General features: G+C 42.1%; 1 protein-coding gene across 4 annotated transcripts; it reads right to left on the bottom strand.

Moving 5' to 3' along the window:
• Positions 1 to 11092: 11092 nt before the first annotated feature.
• rhogd (ras homolog gene family, member Gd) lies at positions 11093 to 19647 on the bottom strand. 4 transcript variants are annotated; one of them, XM_036569410.1, is made up of 2 exons: positions 19555 to 19647; positions 11093 to 14561 (listed from the first exon to the last, which is right to left on the bottom strand). In XM_036569410.1, the coding sequence occupies exon 2, from the start codon at positions 14530 to 14532 to the stop codon at positions 13957 to 13959; it is 576 nt and encodes a 191-aa protein (XP_036425303.1). In that variant the 5' UTR covers positions 14533 to 14561; positions 19555 to 19647; the 3' UTR covers positions 11093 to 13956. The 4 variants fall into 4 exon arrangements, with proteins under 4 accessions (XP_036425303.1, XP_036425299.1, XP_036425301.1 ...); XM_036569406.1 differs by lacking the exon at positions 19555 to 19647 and adding an exon at positions 16234 to 16315; XM_036569408.1 differs by lacking the exon at positions 19555 to 19647 and adding an exon at positions 16227 to 16290.
• Positions 19648 to 19659: the final 12 nt, after the last annotated feature.

Genomic DNA, 19659 nt, shown 5'->3' on the forward strand with positions numbered 1-19659 from the left:
ACTCAGAACAGAGTGTGTTGTTCTGTCTTTGCATGGGCGACACCTTCATTATAACACTTGTAGCCTTGCTATGACTGACGCCCCATTTAAGCCATAAGAAATTGCATTTCGGCGACCATCCATTAATCCTCGGCGACCCACCTGGGGGATTGAAAAGAGTGTTGTAAGCATTAATCAAAAGCTTGTCACCCTAAAATGGCAAAGCCGGGGGATAAGCTGTTTGTTGCCTGGCTCATACTCAAAATGCATTTTCCACCTGGTTTAACGTTTTTCTAAAGAACCAAGCCAATCTCTGCCGTTAATTGCGCTCAAGACTCAAAAGCTGTCAGTGTTTCCTGAAACAGGGATTAACTTCAGCATGTGAAAAATACACGGATTTAAAGATTACTTCAAACTCAGAGTGCTTTTTTCGTTGATGCATAAATCTGCCAACTGGCCACGTCTTCTGAACTTATAGAGGCTTCGAGACGCGTTTAGGCCAAAGCAGTTATTCTTTTTATTTTGTTTGGGCAAAAGGGCGTCCAGTTACTAGTCGTGCCAAATTGCCTCGTAACCTTTTCCTCAGTGCGAGAGCTGACAGTTTTTGCAGGAAGGGCCCAGTGCTTTGTTTAGCAGCCTCCACAAATCATCAGCTGAGACGGAGGCACTGAAGGAACATAGAGAGGCGAGAGAGCACTGTTTGGTTTCTAAGCGCTCTTCGTCACCGACCTGACAGCTTGGACTGGAGGGCATCACAACAGGAAGGTTAGCTGCTAATTGGGCTGAGACATTGAGGAAGAGAAGGGAAGATGCATAGGCCAATCACCAGGAAGCGCTAGTTGCAGAGAGCGAATGCCGCAAGCTCCAGGTCTGAAATCAGTTTTGATGCTCGTGAGGGGTGTAAAAATGCACCGATGCATTGCGATCGAATGACCTGAAAGGCATCAGTTTTGGATGGTAGACTATAGTATTCAGTAAAGTATGTGTGTTTTTGTCCAAAATAAAGTTATCTGGCTATTTTCAAATGTAAAAATAAACTTGGTGTGTTATTTCTCATTTCCTTTATTCCTACTAAATAAATAGTAAGTAAAAAGTAAACAGTTCCTCCAGCTGCATTTGTATATTCAGTACCAATATAATAGATTCTATGCACTGAATAGTTTTGTACAGAATAGAATTGAATTGATGTGAGGTCAGAGATTTACACCCCCAACGTGCTCAATGTTCGAACATGCACAGCCAGGTCAATAGTTGGACGTTGGCAAAGTTATTATTTTACCTTTCTACTGTAGCATATTGGAGCTTAAAAATGAAATAATGAATATGAACTCAAAGCTCTAATTTGAGGGTTTTACCATCCAATTTGGGTCAACAGTGTAGGAATTACAACCGTTTTCATACACAGCCCCCAGGTCTAAGGGGCTCAAAAGGACAGTCCATTGGGCCATTGTCCATCTGGACTATAAAGCACCATCTATCCAAGCAGCAATCCATCTCACTGCTTTTGTCAGCAGTCACATCATCAATAAATACCCAGGAATCAGTTCTATTGGCAGCCATGCCTACCTCCACCATGCTTGACAGATGAAATGGTCTGCTTTGGATCATGAGCAGTTCCTTCCCTCCTCCAAACTCCTCTCTTGTTGATCTTTGTCTCATCTGTCCATGACATGTGGTTCCAGAATGTTTAGTTTTTAGGAAAACTCTGATCTCCAATTGTTCTATTCTCCCCCACACTTGTTTTCCATGGTGTTCCAGGTCCTCTGATGGGTTTGTTTTAATCTTTCAGCCTAATGATGGTTGCTTCACTGGTAGTGACAGGTTGTTAGACTTCATATTAAGAGTTAACAGCAACAGACTCTGAATGTAAATGTCACGCTTGAAATCAGCCTTACTTCTCAGTGGAATAATGAGGGAATAACACACACCTGGCCATGGAACAACTGAGCCGCCAACTCTCAATTACTTCTGAACCACTAAAACTGGGGGTCTATGTTTAAAAATGGTTGTAATTCCTACACCAACCACCCCATTTGCATATAAATACCTTAAATTAAAATTATCAGTGAAAATCAGTACTTTGAGCTCATATTTCAACTCCAGTGTGCTGTCGTAGAGCTAAAGTAACAATAACCTTGTCGACGTCCAAATATTTATGGATATCTAGCAGTGCAGTGAGAAGATGACATGGAAAAATGTCAGCTCTCCATGGTTAAAAGGAGGAGAACTACATTCAATTGCCACTTTATTAGAAACCCCTGCCTTGTTAAATCCCTCCACTTTGCAGTAGCACATCTGCTAATTCACAGTTTGTGTTAGCCATCCTCTAGTTCTTCTTAAGTGGTGAGTTTCTGACCACAGAGCTGCTCTTAGCCGGATATTTTTAAGTGGTTGACCAAACCAACAGTGACAGTGATACGTGTAAAACCACAGCAACACTGCTGTGCTTTATGCACTTATACCAGAGCCCCACACTACCACACCACCACCATGCCTGTTTCACTACTGTGCTAAGAAAGCCTGCCACCCAAATAAAACCTATTATTATTATTAAAGCCAAATTGTGACAACAGATAGAACTGTGAACATTTTCTATGGCCCTTAGATAAAGCATTATGAAGTTCATATAGCTGTTTATAAGACTTAAGCTGTTACATTAGCAGTATTACATCACTGTGATATTCACTGAGCTATAAAGTGAGTTGTTATAACCTGTTATGTCTTTTTACCCAAAAAGTCTCATAATACAACCCAATCTCAGAAAATATCTGTCATCCTCCATAGGAATTTTGTCAACTTGACATCAACCTTGACAAAAGCGGCCTTTGTTGGAATACGTCTTTATAAATGCTTGTTTAGGTTTAAGTCAAATGTCATGTAGCCTTATGAACACTGAACACAAGGTAAAGTGTTGCCACTGTTTCTGATGGACTACATGGTTGAAAATATGTGGGCGACTGGACATCACATCCATATGTGCTTGTTGAATCTCATTCCAAAACAATGGGCATTAATATGGATTTTGCTCCCCACTTTGCTCCTAAAACAGCCTCTACTTTTCTGGAGAGGCTACATTTTGGAACATGGTTGCAAAGATTGGCTTCCATTCAGTCACGAGAGCAGTAGTGAGGTTGGGCACTGACAGTGTGGTTGAGGTCAGGGCTCCATGCAGGCCAGTCAGGTTTTTCAACACCAAACTCAGTGAACCACATCATTTCGTGCACGGGGGGGCACTGACACGCTAAAAACAGGCCTTCCCCAAACTGCTGCCACATAGTGGGATGCCCACGATTCTCTAGGACAGGGCTGCAGGAAAGTGTTTCAGGTAAAAGCAGCATATACGTGAGCCGAGCGATGAAGTCATCCTAAATTACTTGCATTTTTCATATGAATTTTTTGCTACTTTACATCAAACAGAATGTGTCATACTGCGCTATAATGGGATTGGCAATCAGATTCTTGACATGTGGTGCATTTAACCCTGGAACTGACACTGAGCGGGAGAGAAGGTTGATAAAAGTTATTAACACATTAGATTATTTTTTAAGTTTAAAAACAGTATTAGGCTGCTTTGGGAACTGAACTGGCCTCTATCCCTGTATAGCAGGGGTGCACAACTCTGTTCCTGGAGGGCTGGCGGCCAGCACAGTTTGGTGATTTACCTACTCAAACACACCTGATTACATTTATCTGTTAATTGCCAGATTTAACAAGTGTATTTGAGTAGAGCAAACTTCAAACTTTGCTGGACACTGGCCATCCAGGACCGAAGTCGTGTACCCCTGCCTGCCAACACTTCACTGCTGTCGGAACAAAACCTCAGATCTCCGATATGCTAATGTTACAGGAGAAGGAAAAAACATACTTTACTTTTAATGTAAGTCAATGGAACCAGACTTTTTTTTCCAAGTAATTTTGAGTCATTTCTTTTGGTCCATTCATCACGAAATTTACACACAATGTAAAGGACAACGGGCATTTTCAAATTATGTCAAAAACTGAAAAACTGAGAAAAATTGAGATACAAGGTTTTCTTCCAATAGCAGCGACTTTCTCTCTTTGAACCTCTACCTGCATGTGTTTTAGCAACACACCCCCAAAAGCAGCCAGCTATTGTCCAAGGAAGCAATTCAGCTTGCTGTAATGAAAATATAACATTAACCTAAACAGTGCGCGGCTAATGCAGATTTAGAAAATATATAAATAAATATACAAAAATACTCCACTCTAAAACGAGCATGCATGAGTCTTTGTTACGCTCAAATTATTAAAAAGTTCAGACCTCTGTGTTATTATTATTATTATTATTGTTATTATTATTATTATTATTATTGTTGTTGTTGTTGTTGTTTTTAACTGTTGTAGTCCTGAAATTAGGGGGTGCTGTAGCTGTACCACACTCAGCAACCCCACTTCCCGTGTCCCTGCTTTAGAATGTGTTTTTGTGTTTAGCCCCTCACTGGAACTAAATTGAGCACAGCCCAAACCATGAAAACCCACCCCAGACCATTATTCCTCTACCACCAAACCCAGATTCAGATGGTGAAGCCTGATTCATCACTCCAGTAAGGAGCTTCCACTGCTGAGTCCAAAGGCAGTCTGCTTTATATCACTCCAGCTGATGTCTTGGTGATGTAAAGCTCGTGTGCAGCTGCTCAGCCATGGAGACCCAGTCCATGAAGCTCCCGACGAACACTTCTTGTGCTCACGTTGCTTCCAGAGGCAGTTTGGAACAAAGCAGAGGACGCTGCCTCTGAGGACAGTGATTTTGCTGATGCTTCGCTGCTGTTGCTATTAGATGTTTCCAGTTCGTAGTAACTGCACCAACAGTCAACTGGAGCAGCTGTAGCTGAGCTGAAATGTGATAAAGTGGCTTGTTGGGAAGATGAGCATTATTTTACAGCCACTTTTAGTCACTGAGCTCTTCAGTGTGACTCATTCTACCGTCTATATAAATTACATGGATGTACGATTGTTTTATGGACCTGTTTGGGTGAGACTGAAATAGCTGGGCCCACTAATAAGAAAGGGTATCAACTTTTGGCACCTTTTGATGCATAAACTTTTAACTTCTTTGGTCCTCACAGGAATAACATCCGTGTGCAAAAAGTGCAGCATTGAAACGAGCTGTACACACTGAATTTATCACAGACCCCCTTTTCGCATCACCATTTCAGCTGACAGCTCCCTTACCGTCACTCCGTGCGCCAGCACAATTAACAGCTGAATGATTCTAAAGCAACGGGCTCCAGTTCTCCACCTGCACGCAGCAACAGGGGCCCGCAGGGGCTCCAGCTGGTCCTCTTTGCTCTCGCCACTGATTGGAATATGAATAGAAAAATTATGTGCCTACTAACTGTGTGGACGTAGCCCTGCTGTACAAGTTCCACTGCAGCAAATGAGAAATAGAAACAAATATGGGGTCAATTCAGCAGCGATCCTCACTGTTCCCACTGCAGTCTCCCAAAGGAGAGTCTCAAACATGCACTAGAACCCCTGATTGAATTACTTCTGAAAGACTAAACTGCAGAGCCATACGCTGTGAATGTCTGATTGGTATTACTGGCTGTAAATTGAACTCCTTTAAGATGTTTGTCTTTCTCTAGAATCTCAAGCTAAAACTGCAAGCATGAGAAGGACCAGAGGCCATTCTAGGACTGTATAAATGGGGTGGCCATTGGGAGGTCAAAGGTCCTTTAACCTGTATGACCCAGAGAATGCTTTTGGCTCAAAATGACCCAGAAAGGAGACCTATTTCATTTCTTCCTGCTTTATTTAGACTAACATTATAACACTGTGATCAGATGAATGGTTCTTATTCAAATCTTCATTCAGCCTTAAATGGCACAGCACCATTTAAGGTGGAACTTCTGCCTAGGCATAATCTACGAGTCCTACATGCACTCTCTCTCAAATACAGTCTGTCTTTCACACACAGCTATAAATAAAAAAGTGTACGTCATCGATTCTAATGAGCGTCACCTGTGGACCTGGTAGACCACAAAAGAAGGACTTTGAACTTTCAACCTTGAGAGATAAGAGAAAATCTTCCGTTCTTGTTTCAGAGCTGGAAAATCCAGGTGTTTCTGTTCTTCCTTCCACTACGAGGAGAGAACTCAACATTAAGAATATGAAAAGATGTGAGAAAAGAAAATAGATAAAAAGAAAAAGTGCTGCTGGTGTCCACAAAACAGTGGACTGGCCCCCCCAGAGTCCAGACCTCACATCACTCAGTGTGGTGGGGATTACTTGAATCATGAGAGGCAGAAAATGCAACCAACTTCTAAGACTGAACTTTGGTGGTGTGAAAAAAATATCCCTGCAGTTTTCTTTGAAATACTGAAAACAAGTTTCCCAAACAGAATGGAGGCAAAAAGTGGACAGACTAATAACTGAAAAATGTGATACTGAGTTGTTGAGGCTTCATGTTACCTGTTAAATACAAGTTTTTTGCTTTTATTGACACTGGAAAGTGAATAACTTGTACTTAATGGCCATTTTGAATGTAATTTTTGCACAGAACTGTATTTCAGAAGAATCTAACACGAGCCTCTGGATCCCCTTTCTACAAGACGGAAAACCTCTACTGGCCAGTTACTGTTAATGAACTGCAACTGTTATTGTTGACAAGCAAATAATGAACACAACAAAGAGACTCACCCATAATCCCACTGAAAATGACTTGAGTGGCTGTCTGAGTGTACCAGTACTACACTGTCCCACTCTGCAAAACCACTTACAATAAAACATGTAAAACGAATAGAATTTTTTCTAGATTTTATACTGTACTGTACATCCCACTTCCACATATGTAACATTTTACCTCCTTATAACCTTAATAGGACTCATATTGCTATGCCATTTTACTTACTCCTGATTTTCAAGATCCTGGTTTAGAGTTGGCCCCTCCCCCAGACATGACATCACAAACATAGAACCCCACCAGTCTAATACTTTACTTCCAAAGGATGAGCTCAGTTATGATTCTGTATCACTGAAGTAGATCTTGACTTCACTGTTTATGGCCCGACGTTGTCATCTCGGAATCCCACAAGGCTAAAAAAGTGAGCTACTCTACAAGCTACAATGATGTAAACAGCTTCGTTGTATTGCTTGAATAACATTCCTGCATTAAAGACAGACGCTAGTTTGAATGTTTTGACTGAAGAAAATGGTTCGGCCTTGGGGAACATTCTTCAAGCTCAGGCCCATAAACGTTCATCTGGTAGGAGAGGAGAGACGCACTGCAGCGAGGCGCTAAAACACTGGGCTGGAAATCCATTTCAGACGAATCAAAAACACCAAGACAACAACTGCAGCTCTGAGGGCCTAATATGGGAAACTCTTGGGACGCCTTAACTGGCCAGAGAGACAGATGTGGAGAGTGGTTGAGTTTCGAGGCCTTTTGTGTTGCCGACACTCCAGTTGCCGCAAGTATGTGAAATAGAGGCAAAGCAATTCAGTTCAAAAGGAGCTACAGTTGATTGAGTTTACTTTATTTATTTATTAATTTATTTATTTTGCAGCTGCATGAAGCAGATGGAGATATCACTCTGTGACAGAAATGACACCAGTCTCACGATCTCCAGCCAACGTGTGTCTAAAAGGAAAAGGCTAGAAGGGAAGAGACGAGTAAAAAGAAGCTCCTCTCGAAAACATCACCAGGCTCGTCGCCCAACAGTGCCACTGCCAGCTAGTTTCGAAACTGAAAGTAATTACAACTGAACAGACGTCTGAAAAGGAGCATAATGACGTACGACTGCGTCAGGAACACTGAGAGGAGCTGCTCTAGACTGGCTTTAATCCACTGCAGTCAAGCACTATCAGTCAGCCAAAACCAGGCCTCGACACCACTTTGCAAGGAGGGAAAAAATGCTGATGGAAGTAATAATTCAAAGAATCCCTTCCATCATAAAGGCCAGATATTCAAATCAGCATGAATATTCAGATAAGCTTCCAATAAATACTTTAAAATCAGCTATAAATACTCTAGAAATGTCAAAGATGCCATTGTTTTATTATTTATCTGTCCTCAAGTTCTTAGAACTTAGAAAACAGAAAGCATTTTAGCATGCTGCCTGGCTCTGACACCGAGTATTAAACATAAATGAGACCAAAGAAATGATTCCTGCAGATGGAGTCTCAAGACAAATGTAGAATGAAGAGAAGAGAAAAAAGTCTGCTTGTAATTCCTTGTGCTTCATCATAATTCTGCAGTTGCTCGAGATTCAGGGACACAAAGACCTGGCAAAAATAAATAAATAAATAATTAATTAAACCAACCCACTGAGAGGCTGTTTACATGTGGTTCATCTCATTATCCACACAGAGTACACTCTGCTTCACTTACTGAGCCCAACGGTTTATTAGAAACCTTGTCCCTCCACTCAGTGGCCACTTCAGTAGGTCCACTTCGGCCCTATAGGTCCACTATAGGTGTACAGACCGTAGCCCATGTGTTATCATGCACAATTCGTCAGGGACTCTTTATCCTGATCATCATTACTCAGTTTCAGATACGCTGTTGAGCAGATATTATTCTGGGTGGTGATCATTCTCGACACCGCAGTGACTGAGAGTGGCATGGAGCCTGTATGAGTTCATCAGTCTAAGAGGTGTTGCTGGGTGTCAGGGTTGCATTGAGAGTTGTTAACTACCCAAATATGTTCACTGTGTATAGAATACAACACATAACTGCTCACTCTAACAGTGCATAACATACCGTATATATGTTGTATTCATAGTATTATGTGTATATATACATGTATATATCATTCATAGATATATTTATAATTGTCCATTCATCCATCCATCCAAATCTTCCACTCATCCAACCATCCAGATCTTCCATCCATCCATCTGTCCGCCTACCCATCCGTCCATCCATCCAACCATCCAGATCTTCCATCCATCCATACATCCATGAGAGGCTACGTGTCAGTTTTGAAACATAAAGCGCTGACCACACGCTAACTCTAACCACTTGAGTATGCATGGGCTACTGTCAGGGGTGGATCAGGGTCTTGCAAAGCCTGTAAACTGTAAACAAAACAAACAAAACCAAGAACTGAAAAGTAAAATTAAGCAAGTGCTTTTCTGTGAGATCTGAAACACGTCCTTCTCTTTTACTGCCAAACCGAGCCATAAAGGTAAACTCAAACCCAAACTACCACACATTATAGAAAACATCCCATTTAAAGCAACAAATCCCTGAGTCGATAACGATATGAAACTTGGCGGCACCATTTCTTCACTGACTAAATTATATTCATTGGCTTTTCTTTCATCTAATGTTTACATCTGCAGTGGAAGGTCCCAAATATTTGAGTCCCCCCGAGGCCATGTAATCCACTCCCTGGCTACAGTCTTTTAACACTGGCCTCACGGTGGCCTTATGAGGTCAGGGTTTCTAATAAAGTGAACTGTCCATCTCAGTCAAACCCATTCAGAGCACTGAAAAGCATGACCCGTCCAGGAAAACAGCGTAAAAGTCATTTCAGTTCAGTTCAGTGGGGGAGACACCTTAATTTTTAGGCACAGAGTTTTAACCTCACTAAAGGCAACTTAAAGGATGGTAGATAAAAACAAGAACATAATAATTACCTAAAAAGACATCACTGCTTCACCTCCTGGGCAAAGCCTTCTGGTGTCGTAACTCTACACACAGCTCTGACACTGTGCTGGTTTAGACTAATTGATCTACGCTGCTCCCGTGGTGAACGTTTCTCCTCCGCCCAGGGGTGATTCTTCATTACGGCAAAATTAAACCTCAACCCGACGCCACTAATCACAGCGTCTCATTTCACAACAAAGAGTAATTAAAGTGGGCCTGTGCTGGATTGTCCTGAAGTAGCAGCCGGACGATTCCAATATTCGCTCCTACGCAGAATTCATGAATATATTCCATCGGGGAGGCACTCGCGGAGTAATTGCACTCATACTTCTTGAGGGTGTCGAGGATCACTCAGGCCATCTGTTTTGCAGTGGGGCTTAAAGGTCACATACATTTTTCAGGATCTGAAATGTCTTCTGAAGTGACGGGACTTATGGTTCGCTTCTTGACTGAAAATGAGGAGCACAAACATTCCTGACTCCTGACTCCAGAAAAGTGTAGCTGTGGCAAGAGGACAGAGTCAGGATAGAGTTTCAGCCATTCATGATTGGTCATGCAGTGAATAGTTGGTTACCAGCGGCCGTAACAACGAGGCGTCCCTCGAGATGATGTGAGGCAAATAGTTCCTAGGATACTGTGTTGGGTGATAGCAAAGAAATGCTGTATTGCCATCTAGTGGAATAGAAAGATTATGGAAATTATTCCAAGATCTCATTCTTATACCATATACTCAGGTGATGACAACAGAGAGATGGTCTTGCGAAACATTTGTCAACTCCTCTTAAACAGAACTCTTCTACAAAATAAGATCTTACGTAGACGTATAACGTCCTCAAGTCTGGGATACTACAGTTTTCCTTTTCCTGCTTTCTCCCTGGTGTCAAGTGTGGAGACAGTATTGCATCACTGCTATAACCATTAATAACTATGAACCGGATTTCAATTCATAGCCCAGATTTGAGTCAGTGGCTTTGCATCACTGCACCTCTCATAAGAGTAGCATGCAGATTGTTGTGAAAACCATCAGCATTAATTGATTACAAGCCTTTTTTAAATCTCTTGTCTTGTTGGGAGACAAACTGTAGCTTAGCCGTGACCACAAAAGGAAAGAGCAGAGAGTGGATCATCACCTTTAACACACAAGAGTGCAGTTAAGGTGAGAGAATGTGAGCTACAGTGGAGCCTTCAGGCCGCTGTGCTGCAAGCAGTGATGCATATCAGCTTCTTTTGTTGTGGCTTGTGCACAGGAGCAGCGGAAACCTGCTTAAGTAAGGGCACGAACGCAGTCTGCACTCTGGCATGTCAGCAGCAAAACACCGTCCTGCTTACTGATCGGTTTCCTCTTTCCATCTTAGCAGTCACTCCTTTCCATTCTGACTTATTGCCCACGGCTGCGTGTTTTTCCTCTGAGCTCTACAAAAAGTGAGTCATTCACCACCATCACACGTACGAGGACGCCGGCGAAGGCAGGAGGGTGAAGGAAGCACCACGGCTCATAAATGAATCGTAAATTATAATTTTATTTAGCATAATTTAAAATTATTACACTGTTAGTTCATTTATACAAATGTTTTGTTATAAAAATGACAATTTCGACAAAATCAAGTTCCCAGTGTATAAATGTAGTACCATACACCATAGCAGGCAGACGGAGGCGGCGTGGGGCCTCGTCTGTTCAATTCTGACAGCATTACAGTGAAGAAGGGAAAGAAATAACAAGGAATGGTTCACCAACAGACAAGTCGCTCTCAGATTCATCCTTTCCACAGTTTTCAGTTCTGAGGGCTTTTCTCTCACAAACACCTCCATGACAATAACAGATCGATCAGTGAATTTGGTTTTTGTGGTATTCTATCCAATAAAAAGGCAAGAAAAGCAAAAATAAACAATGGCTTATAAAGATATTTACTATTTTTTTAAAAATTACTCACAAAAGAGCAGGTCCATTTACTCAATAAGAGAAATCTGACATCTTTGCATCCAAAGGCACTCTTTGGCTGTTTTGTAGACAAAAAATCAAAAGTAAAATTGCAAAATAAAAGCTATTAAGAGTTGAAATGCACGTCTAACCGTTACAACAACTCGGAGACCTTGTCGCATACAGAAATGTGCAACATCTTTTTTAGCATGATGCTGAGAAGGAAACTAGGTGCCCCTTCAGCATTGAAACCACAGTAGAGTTCAGTCATGTCAGTTTTGCATTTGTATCTGCCACAAAACCCGAGATGGCGATCACACATGTGCAGGCGTACAGGCATCACATTTCCAGATGATTAAAACCGAAAGGCAGCCGCCTTCATCACAACCACATTACACTTAGACTCGCCTCTGAGATGCAAAACACTCTGACTTACGGTTAAGCTTATGTAACGCAGTTTGCCAAATATTAAATCACTGTCTGGACCGAGAGAAACAGATCAGGGGTGTTTTAGGGATCTAAACCAGACAATAAACATGATTTTGGTTGAGTACAAAAGGCACCTTTTTCTGTTTAAGGCAGTCACTGTGAACAGCGTCTCCGCAGCCCACAGGTATCAAGCATTTCAGAGTGTAAAACAAAAAGGCACAAAAACAACTTTCCTGCGTTCATATGCTCTTATTATCTGTGTTAGAGCCAAAGACCAGTCCAGTTATGTGTATTCTGAATATTCTGGTGTAACCAGGTCTCGATATGGTGATATCGGTATCTGCAAACTGCAGCAGTCTGCACATGCACTGCAAAGTCATTTACTAATACCTCAATCAAGAATTGACATTTCAATTAGTCAGTAAAAAACAGCTGGTGTCGATAAGCTTCATATCCCAAAAGTTACATGTCAGTTATGATCATCCCACAGAACCTGCATGAACAAGAATATTCCTCTAATTATTTTCCTCAAGGAGTAAATGTTGCAGCTTTATGTAAATATATAACGCTGCATGCGAATGGTTCCACCATATGGGGGCTAATGCCTGTGACTAAACCGGGTGTAAGTGCTGGGCAGATATGATATGTTAACTGTAGCTGTAAAATATCCAGAACATCCACCCAGTCCTGCAGCGATGCGTCATGGGAATGACACTGCGCTAGACACTGAGGGTTCCGACCGGAGCAGCCCGGATGCCTGGTGCTCAACCTCCGGGCACAGGGGACAAACGCTCCATTTACTTTCATGGCTTTGTTCTTCCGTCCCAGCACTGCGGCCGTTACTGAATCGTGTGCTCAGTCATAGGCAGAGGGCACACGGGAGAACCTGTAACTAGGCAACGACGTCGGGAAGCTTCAGATATTTATAAAAAGACAGGCAGGGACTTTAAGGACAACTTTAGAAATAGATCAGGCATTTAGAATTAGGCTTACGAGGCCACTGCAGGTGTGTCAGTAAGGCATTCCATAGATCTTTATGGGTAAATTTTTTATGCATAAACGAAAGAAAAAGGCAACAGGGAAGTTTGGGCTACAGACTTATGATAGTCTGATAACAGTACAGTCATTTTGACAAGACTAGACTAGACTTAGCTCCGCCAGGTACTGTCATACAGCCTCCATATACAGTTACAGCCTTTTGTGTAGCCCAAACCCACTGTGACCTTTTGGATAAGGCACATATTTTAGAAGCCCATCACACCAGACTGAGACCCGACTCAGCTAACATGATGACTTCCTGGATGTTACACTGGCAGTTGTGAAATACAATGCATATCAAAAAGGTTCTGGGAAAAAAGCTCGTTCTCAGGTATTTAGTTAAGAATCAAGATCATGGCTTATTGCCAATAGAGCCCGGATCACTTAACGGTCTTTTCTCACTGGCATGTTGTTTTTGCACCGGGTGATAATCAGAGCTGGATTTCTGAGTACATTAAAAACAAATATGAATGTAGAAGAAGTGTCATGTCAGACAGAAGGAAGAGCTCTGCTTCTCTCCTCAGAGGCTGCTCAAGTAATCACTGCCAGCTCAGGCGACCGTCATCCTCCACCACCGGGCCAACACGGGTCAGAACCTCAACCAACCTCATGTGTATTGCTTTATATTTTATTAGCGGAATATTTCCATTTATGTTGCGTTTTCCGTTTTCCACAGTCACTGAGGTAAGTGCAAGCGATCTTGACAACCACATCGTTCCGAGACGAGGAAAGAGGCCAGAAAGGAGAGTGGTTTAAAAATCAACAGGAGCGAATGGTTCAGTTACAGCGAAGAGCGCATACTTTGGTGACTGCAAAACACAAATCAGGGAGCCAAAAACAATACGTAGAGTGGTTAAAAAAAAGAGAGAGACGTGAAGGAGGAAAAATGGCTATCGACACCAGGATCATCCCATGTACGTCTGTCCACCGACTGCTGCGTGTCCATTTCCACTGGCAGTCTCCTGGGGGAGCAAAGCGACTACAAAAGCACGCACTTCTTGGAATTCTTTTTGGTGACTGGGTAAAGCACGGCACGCACCGCTTCTGCAAACACTTCTCTGACACCTTCCTGGAGCAGCGCTGAGCACTCCAAATACTTAACCGCATTAATCTGTTTGGCCAGCGCGCTGCCCTGTTGGTGGGTGGTGGGTGCCAGGTTCTGCTCCTTCAGCTTCTTCACGGTTTCGCTGTCAGAACGCAGATCCTTCTTGGTGCCCACGAGGAGGATGGGCACGCTGGGGCAGTGGTGTGAAACCTCGGGATGCCACTTGTGTCGAACATTAGCATACGAGGAGGGGCTGCCGATGGAGAAACAGATGATGAAGACGTTGGTCTGTGGGTAGGAAAGCGTGCGCAGGCGGTCATACTCTTCCTGCCCCGCTGTGTCCCAGAGGTTGAGGCTGACCGTGCGACCGTCCACACTCATCTGAGCGCTGTAGTTGTCGAACACGGTGGGGATGTACTCCTCCGGGAAAGCATTGGTGGTGTACGAGATGAGAAGGCATGTTTTCCCCACAGCCCCATCGCCAACCACGACGCACTTTATCGTCTGCATCCTTCTTCAGTCTACAGCAGCAGGGACACCTACAGTGCATAAGAAGACCTGAATCAGTCAACTGCACTTTTAACTTGTTATAAAAATACCTTTTTAGCTCACACTTAATTGCCATAGAATTAACTGTGATTAGCAAGTGTCTTTTTTATTAAAAGTACAAATCTAAAGTAGCCAAACTGGCTGATTAACTATCTTGCTTTGTAGCTGTTGATGCTTAGTAGCTCCAAAGTGACCACAGACACAGCCCGAGTTCAAATAAACACAACTAACCGCGGTGCTCTGCATATATCACAGACCAGAAACTGTGTTTTATACTTTCTTATTCATAAACATGACATATGAAACATGAATATGAAAGCTAACAACCAAAGAAAATAACTGTGGCCAGCTTTAATAACTGTGATCAGGTGATTATGTAATCATTCTGACAGGTCTAATACACTTAAGTAAACTTTCATATTAGAAAAACTATTTTAGCACTTGTGAAAAATCAATCAGAAACTGGATTCACAATTCAGAATAATTACAACTGTATGCACCATTTTAATACAGCCAGTTACAATCAGGCAAAAAACTTAATATAAAAAAGCTTCACTTTGGCTTCTAAATCAAACTCTTCTCATGTAAACATAAAAAGAAGTTTATAAAGTTAGTTCGTCTACACCTTGATTTCTCGATCACGTGGACAACAAAAAGCATCGTAACTTAAATAAATCTGGACGCTGTTAAATCCTGCGATGCTTTTATGAATGTAAGACTTGTAACGTTGGGTTAGTTACTCGATAACGTTACACAACTCAGCGCACCTAAAGCACAAACACCGTTTGTTTGTTAGTTAGTTAGTTTGTTTGTTTGTTTGTTAGTTAGTTTGTTTGTTAGCACCGTGTTTTATTCGAGGAATTCACTCCGCTTTATCAAGCATATTAAAAACGGGCAGATATTACGAAGAAAAGACGCTGCAGTTGGAAACACAGTCAGCTTTCCACAGCAGGAAGTTAATCGATTCTCAGCTAAGTTACTTCAAGTTGAAGCCGAATTCAGGAAGCGGAGTGTTCAGCCCTCCACCCAGCCGGCTAACGCTCCGGCTAACGCGCAGGATCCCGGCCAACCCTGCAAAACTACTACCATTACCGCGAATCTGACAGCTCAGAATAACACGATTAACGTGTACACAGCGAGCAGTCCGCGAAGACGACCGTCATCCTCAGCCCGGTAGAGCGCTGAAGCCGGAGAGGTCCGACTCCAGTTACCCCGACGCTGGTTACTGTTAGCGCGGCTACCAGCGCCAAACTACCAGCCCCAAACTACCAGCCAGTCACGTCTTGAAAGCACCGCCGCTTCTCATCGCTGGCGAACCTAATTAAACCTAATTAAACATTTGATGAACAAATCATACATTACTAACTGTGACTCCGCGAACAGGAGACTGAAAGTGCGGGATATGGGCGAGTTAGCCGAAGCTAAAAGCTACACCCGCCTCAGCTACTCACCGCCGCGCTGCGTTAGCCGAGCAGCTAGCGGGTCTAGAGTAGCTCTGAGGCTAACTGGCTAAATCACTTCGTTTCCGGTCAATCCGAGGCGTTTAAAGCGCCGCCGCGGACTGTCTGCGCGAATCCGTCTGTGATTTACTTAACAGCCCATTTAACACAACCCGAGAGAGCCGAATCCCCCATACAGGGTCAGTTTAGCCAAACCTCTCACCGCCTCAGAGATCCTCCCGCGCCTCTCCGACCAGCGCTCAGCACCGCTCCCACCGACCCAGCCGCGCTTAGTGCGAGCAGACGTGCTCTTCAAAATAAAAGTCCAATGTTGACATCAACGATTCAGCGGTTACAGTATTTACATTAATTTACCTCTTATTCTCCAGGGTATATTTTGGTTTTTCCATCTGAATTTACATGACCAAATCGTAAGGCAAATTATTCAGTAACTGCATGAAATAAATGTAATTTTTATTTTATTTATTTATTTTTGTAAACGCTCATCTCAAATTAACAGAACGTGTTTTATGATTATACACATGTTGCTATATGCTTACAATTTACTGCCGAAAGCCAAAAATCTTAGACACTTTTTGTATTATTTTATAAAAATAATTTTTACAGAGCAGATCACTGAAGAGACGCCATCTGAGATCCAGTTTGTAGCTCAGATTTGTGGAAAAATGGGTTGACTTTTAGTAGACAAAAAAAAAAAAATTGAGTTCAGCTTCTTTTATTATAAAGTTTTAAAATTATATCACCCATCTATTTGACTGGAAAGAAGACAGTTACAGCTCTCATACGACACCCACCTTTTGAATGTAGCTTATGAAATATGAAAGTTATGAAGAATATGAGGAAGTCCGTTTTGGAACCACCGGCGGTCTGGAGGTGTTGAAGAGGTTTGCTTCAAAAGTTTGGTCATTTTTAAAAAGGTATAGTTGAACTATAAAGCCATATGTTGTTCTGCAGAGCTGAGCTGATATATGTACGTATCTATTTTTTTTGCAATACATTCTTTGTTGCACTTCATAAAAGTTTGTGTTTGTATTCCAGAAGTTGAATATGTGCTAAGAAGCTGAAGACAGTGGCACAAAATTTTAATGTTATTTTTTGAGCTTTGTTTCTGCAGAAAGAAGTCTTAGTATCTTACAAATTAATCTCAGCACTAAACCGGGAAACTTCGTACCAGTAGCATAAACTGTCGGGCAATGAGATCTTACAAACCTTATAATGAAGATTTACAAGGATATAGAAAAAAATAATTAAATGTAAAAATAAAACATATAAGAATAATAAATTGGACTAAAAGTTATTGTGACTATATAAAACATATTCTGTGTAAATCTCTTCATTACATCGACATTACATTTTTGCTATTCCGCCCTTTTCTATTTTTCTCTAAAAATGTCTGTTTTCTAATCTGTTCCGTTAATAATTCTACACTGTCAGAAAATACTGTACCTTTCAGGGTACAAACGTTGTTGCTGTGGTGGTGGTGGTGGTGGTGGTGGTGGTACCCTCCCCTGTCTATTTAAAAAAACGAAAGTATTAAATGGGTATAAATTTGCACTGTACCCCACTGATTTTTCAAAATTTCTCCTTGATTGGTTGAGAGCCATTCTGAGTGATTGGATGTGAAATGGTTAAGGTTAAATGGTTAATTGTAGAGAAATGTACCGACTCACATTTCTTTACAGTGTTCATAACCATTTCATGTAGTAACTTTTTGTGAGGGAGCTTTTAGAGGTGGACGTCTGGTTCCTATCACCACCACTGTGAACAGTTCTGACTCGGTAAGTTTCTCTAGAACAGAGCGTTTCACACCAAACCACTCTGAATGACTCTGAACCACTCTGAACCGCTCTGTTTACATCTTAACCACTTAATTATGCTGATTTTTTTTTTTTAATTGGTGGAGTTCCCCTTTAAGGACATTTTAGGGTACATCACTGTTTGTACCTTGGGACAGTGGTTATCAGCTCCAGGCCTGGCCACCCACTGACCTCCACAGTTTCAACGATTTCCTTCCCAAACACACCTCATCCAGCTCGTCAGCTAATCAGCAAGCCATTCCCGAGCTGGACCTGTTGTGCAGGGCAGGGTCCCCAGGAGCTGAAAACCACTGCCACAGGGACAGAAGTTTAAAAATGGACTTTTATTTGACACTAAATAATTAGCTTTATTTGACATTAAAAGGAAAATCCACTGATTGTTCAGAATGTCTTCATAAATAAATAAATTAAAATGTAAACAAAGTCGCTCAGAGCGGTTTGTAGATTCTGCAGTTCAGATTCAGATTTACCACTATTTTACCATTTTCAACATTAGATATAAAAACTCAGAAGACGTGTAGGTTTCCTTCACCACCACTGGAAAGAAAATCTGAGCACCATTTCACATGAATGACACTGTTTAAATCAGGGGTCTTTAATTAAAACTCAATAAGGTCCAGTCAGAGAAAATTTCCTCAACCAAAGGTCCGGAACATCATAACATCTAACTTGCACCATGATTCAGTGCTGTATACTGTTTACTGAAGTAGCCTAGTAGGTATATCAACATCTTATACAGTCAACAACTGAGTGTCAAATCAAATAAAGTACAATTCAGTCATATTTCAATAAAGTACGATTCAGTCATAATTCAATAATATTTACTGTCATTTTATTTTTTTCAGAGCGCAGCATGTAAAATAATCACTTTCTCCTCCGACTGCTGTGTCTCGCCTCGCCCCTGCACAGATCTGATTGGCTGAGTAGCAACACGTATGATATTTTTAACGCATGCGATTGGTCTGTGAGTCTCTCGGGCCGCTAAACCGGTACAGTAATGACTTGAAATGAATTAAAAAAGGACCACCCTGTCGAAATTAATTAATTCTTCATAGTTTATCGGTTATAGGTCCAGGTCCGCATAGGACAGCGTCGCGGTCCGCCTATTAGTGACCTTTGGTTTACACATAAATGATTGAGTTCTGGTGTAATAAGTAATTGTGGGTACTCTTATTTTGTAAAATACAAGAATGTTCGTTGCTTACTGGGCGATGTTGGCCGGCGCTACTGAAAAGCACCTGAGATGACAGGTGAAAACTCCCTGCCCCTCAGATCTGAATACGGGAATGTTATAAAAGTCCTCATAGGAAAGCTCGTCCACTCGGCGGCCTTTCTGCAGCGCCGCCTGGCAAATATTTACAGCCGTACAGGACCGGAGTCCAATCACTCTCAATGGGGAGAGACGAACCAACTCGAACCTTTCTCCGGGAACAGACGTCATGCTGAGCGTTACGAGCGCACCCTTCATTTCCCCGCATTGGCGCCTCTCCGCCTCTACAGCGTCTGTGGCGAGGCTCGACCTGCGGAGCGCCGCCTGCTCCGCCTTCGCTGCAGACGAAACATATGAAAAACTAAAATCATCGCCACAGCCTGAAGTTCATCACCTTAAAATAAAGCTAACTGGGTTTAACCTCTGTCTGTTGGTTTATTGGCTGAATATTCACCTCTGTTAGACACGAACATGAAATAACTACAGAACTACTCACTAAGGCCGTAAATCCGAGGAAGGCGGCCGGTTTGGATGATCAGTCAGCAGAGTTTACTTCACGTTTCCTCAGTGTGGCTGTAAATGAGCTCCTGACCAAAGTCCA

Source organism: Colossoma macropomum, unplaced genomic scaffold (assembly GCF_904425465.1).
Source record: "Colossoma macropomum unplaced genomic scaffold, Colossoma_macropomum, whole genome shotgun sequence".
In the NCBI taxonomy this organism is placed as follows: domain Eukaryota; kingdom Metazoa; phylum Chordata; class Actinopteri; order Characiformes; family Serrasalmidae; genus Colossoma; species Colossoma macropomum.

Excerpts from the sequence above, each read along its gene's own strand:
- rhogd (XM_036569410.1), bottom strand. The coding sequence starts at position 14,532 with ATGCAGACGATAAAGTGCGTCGTGGTTGGCGATGGGGCTGTGGGGAAA.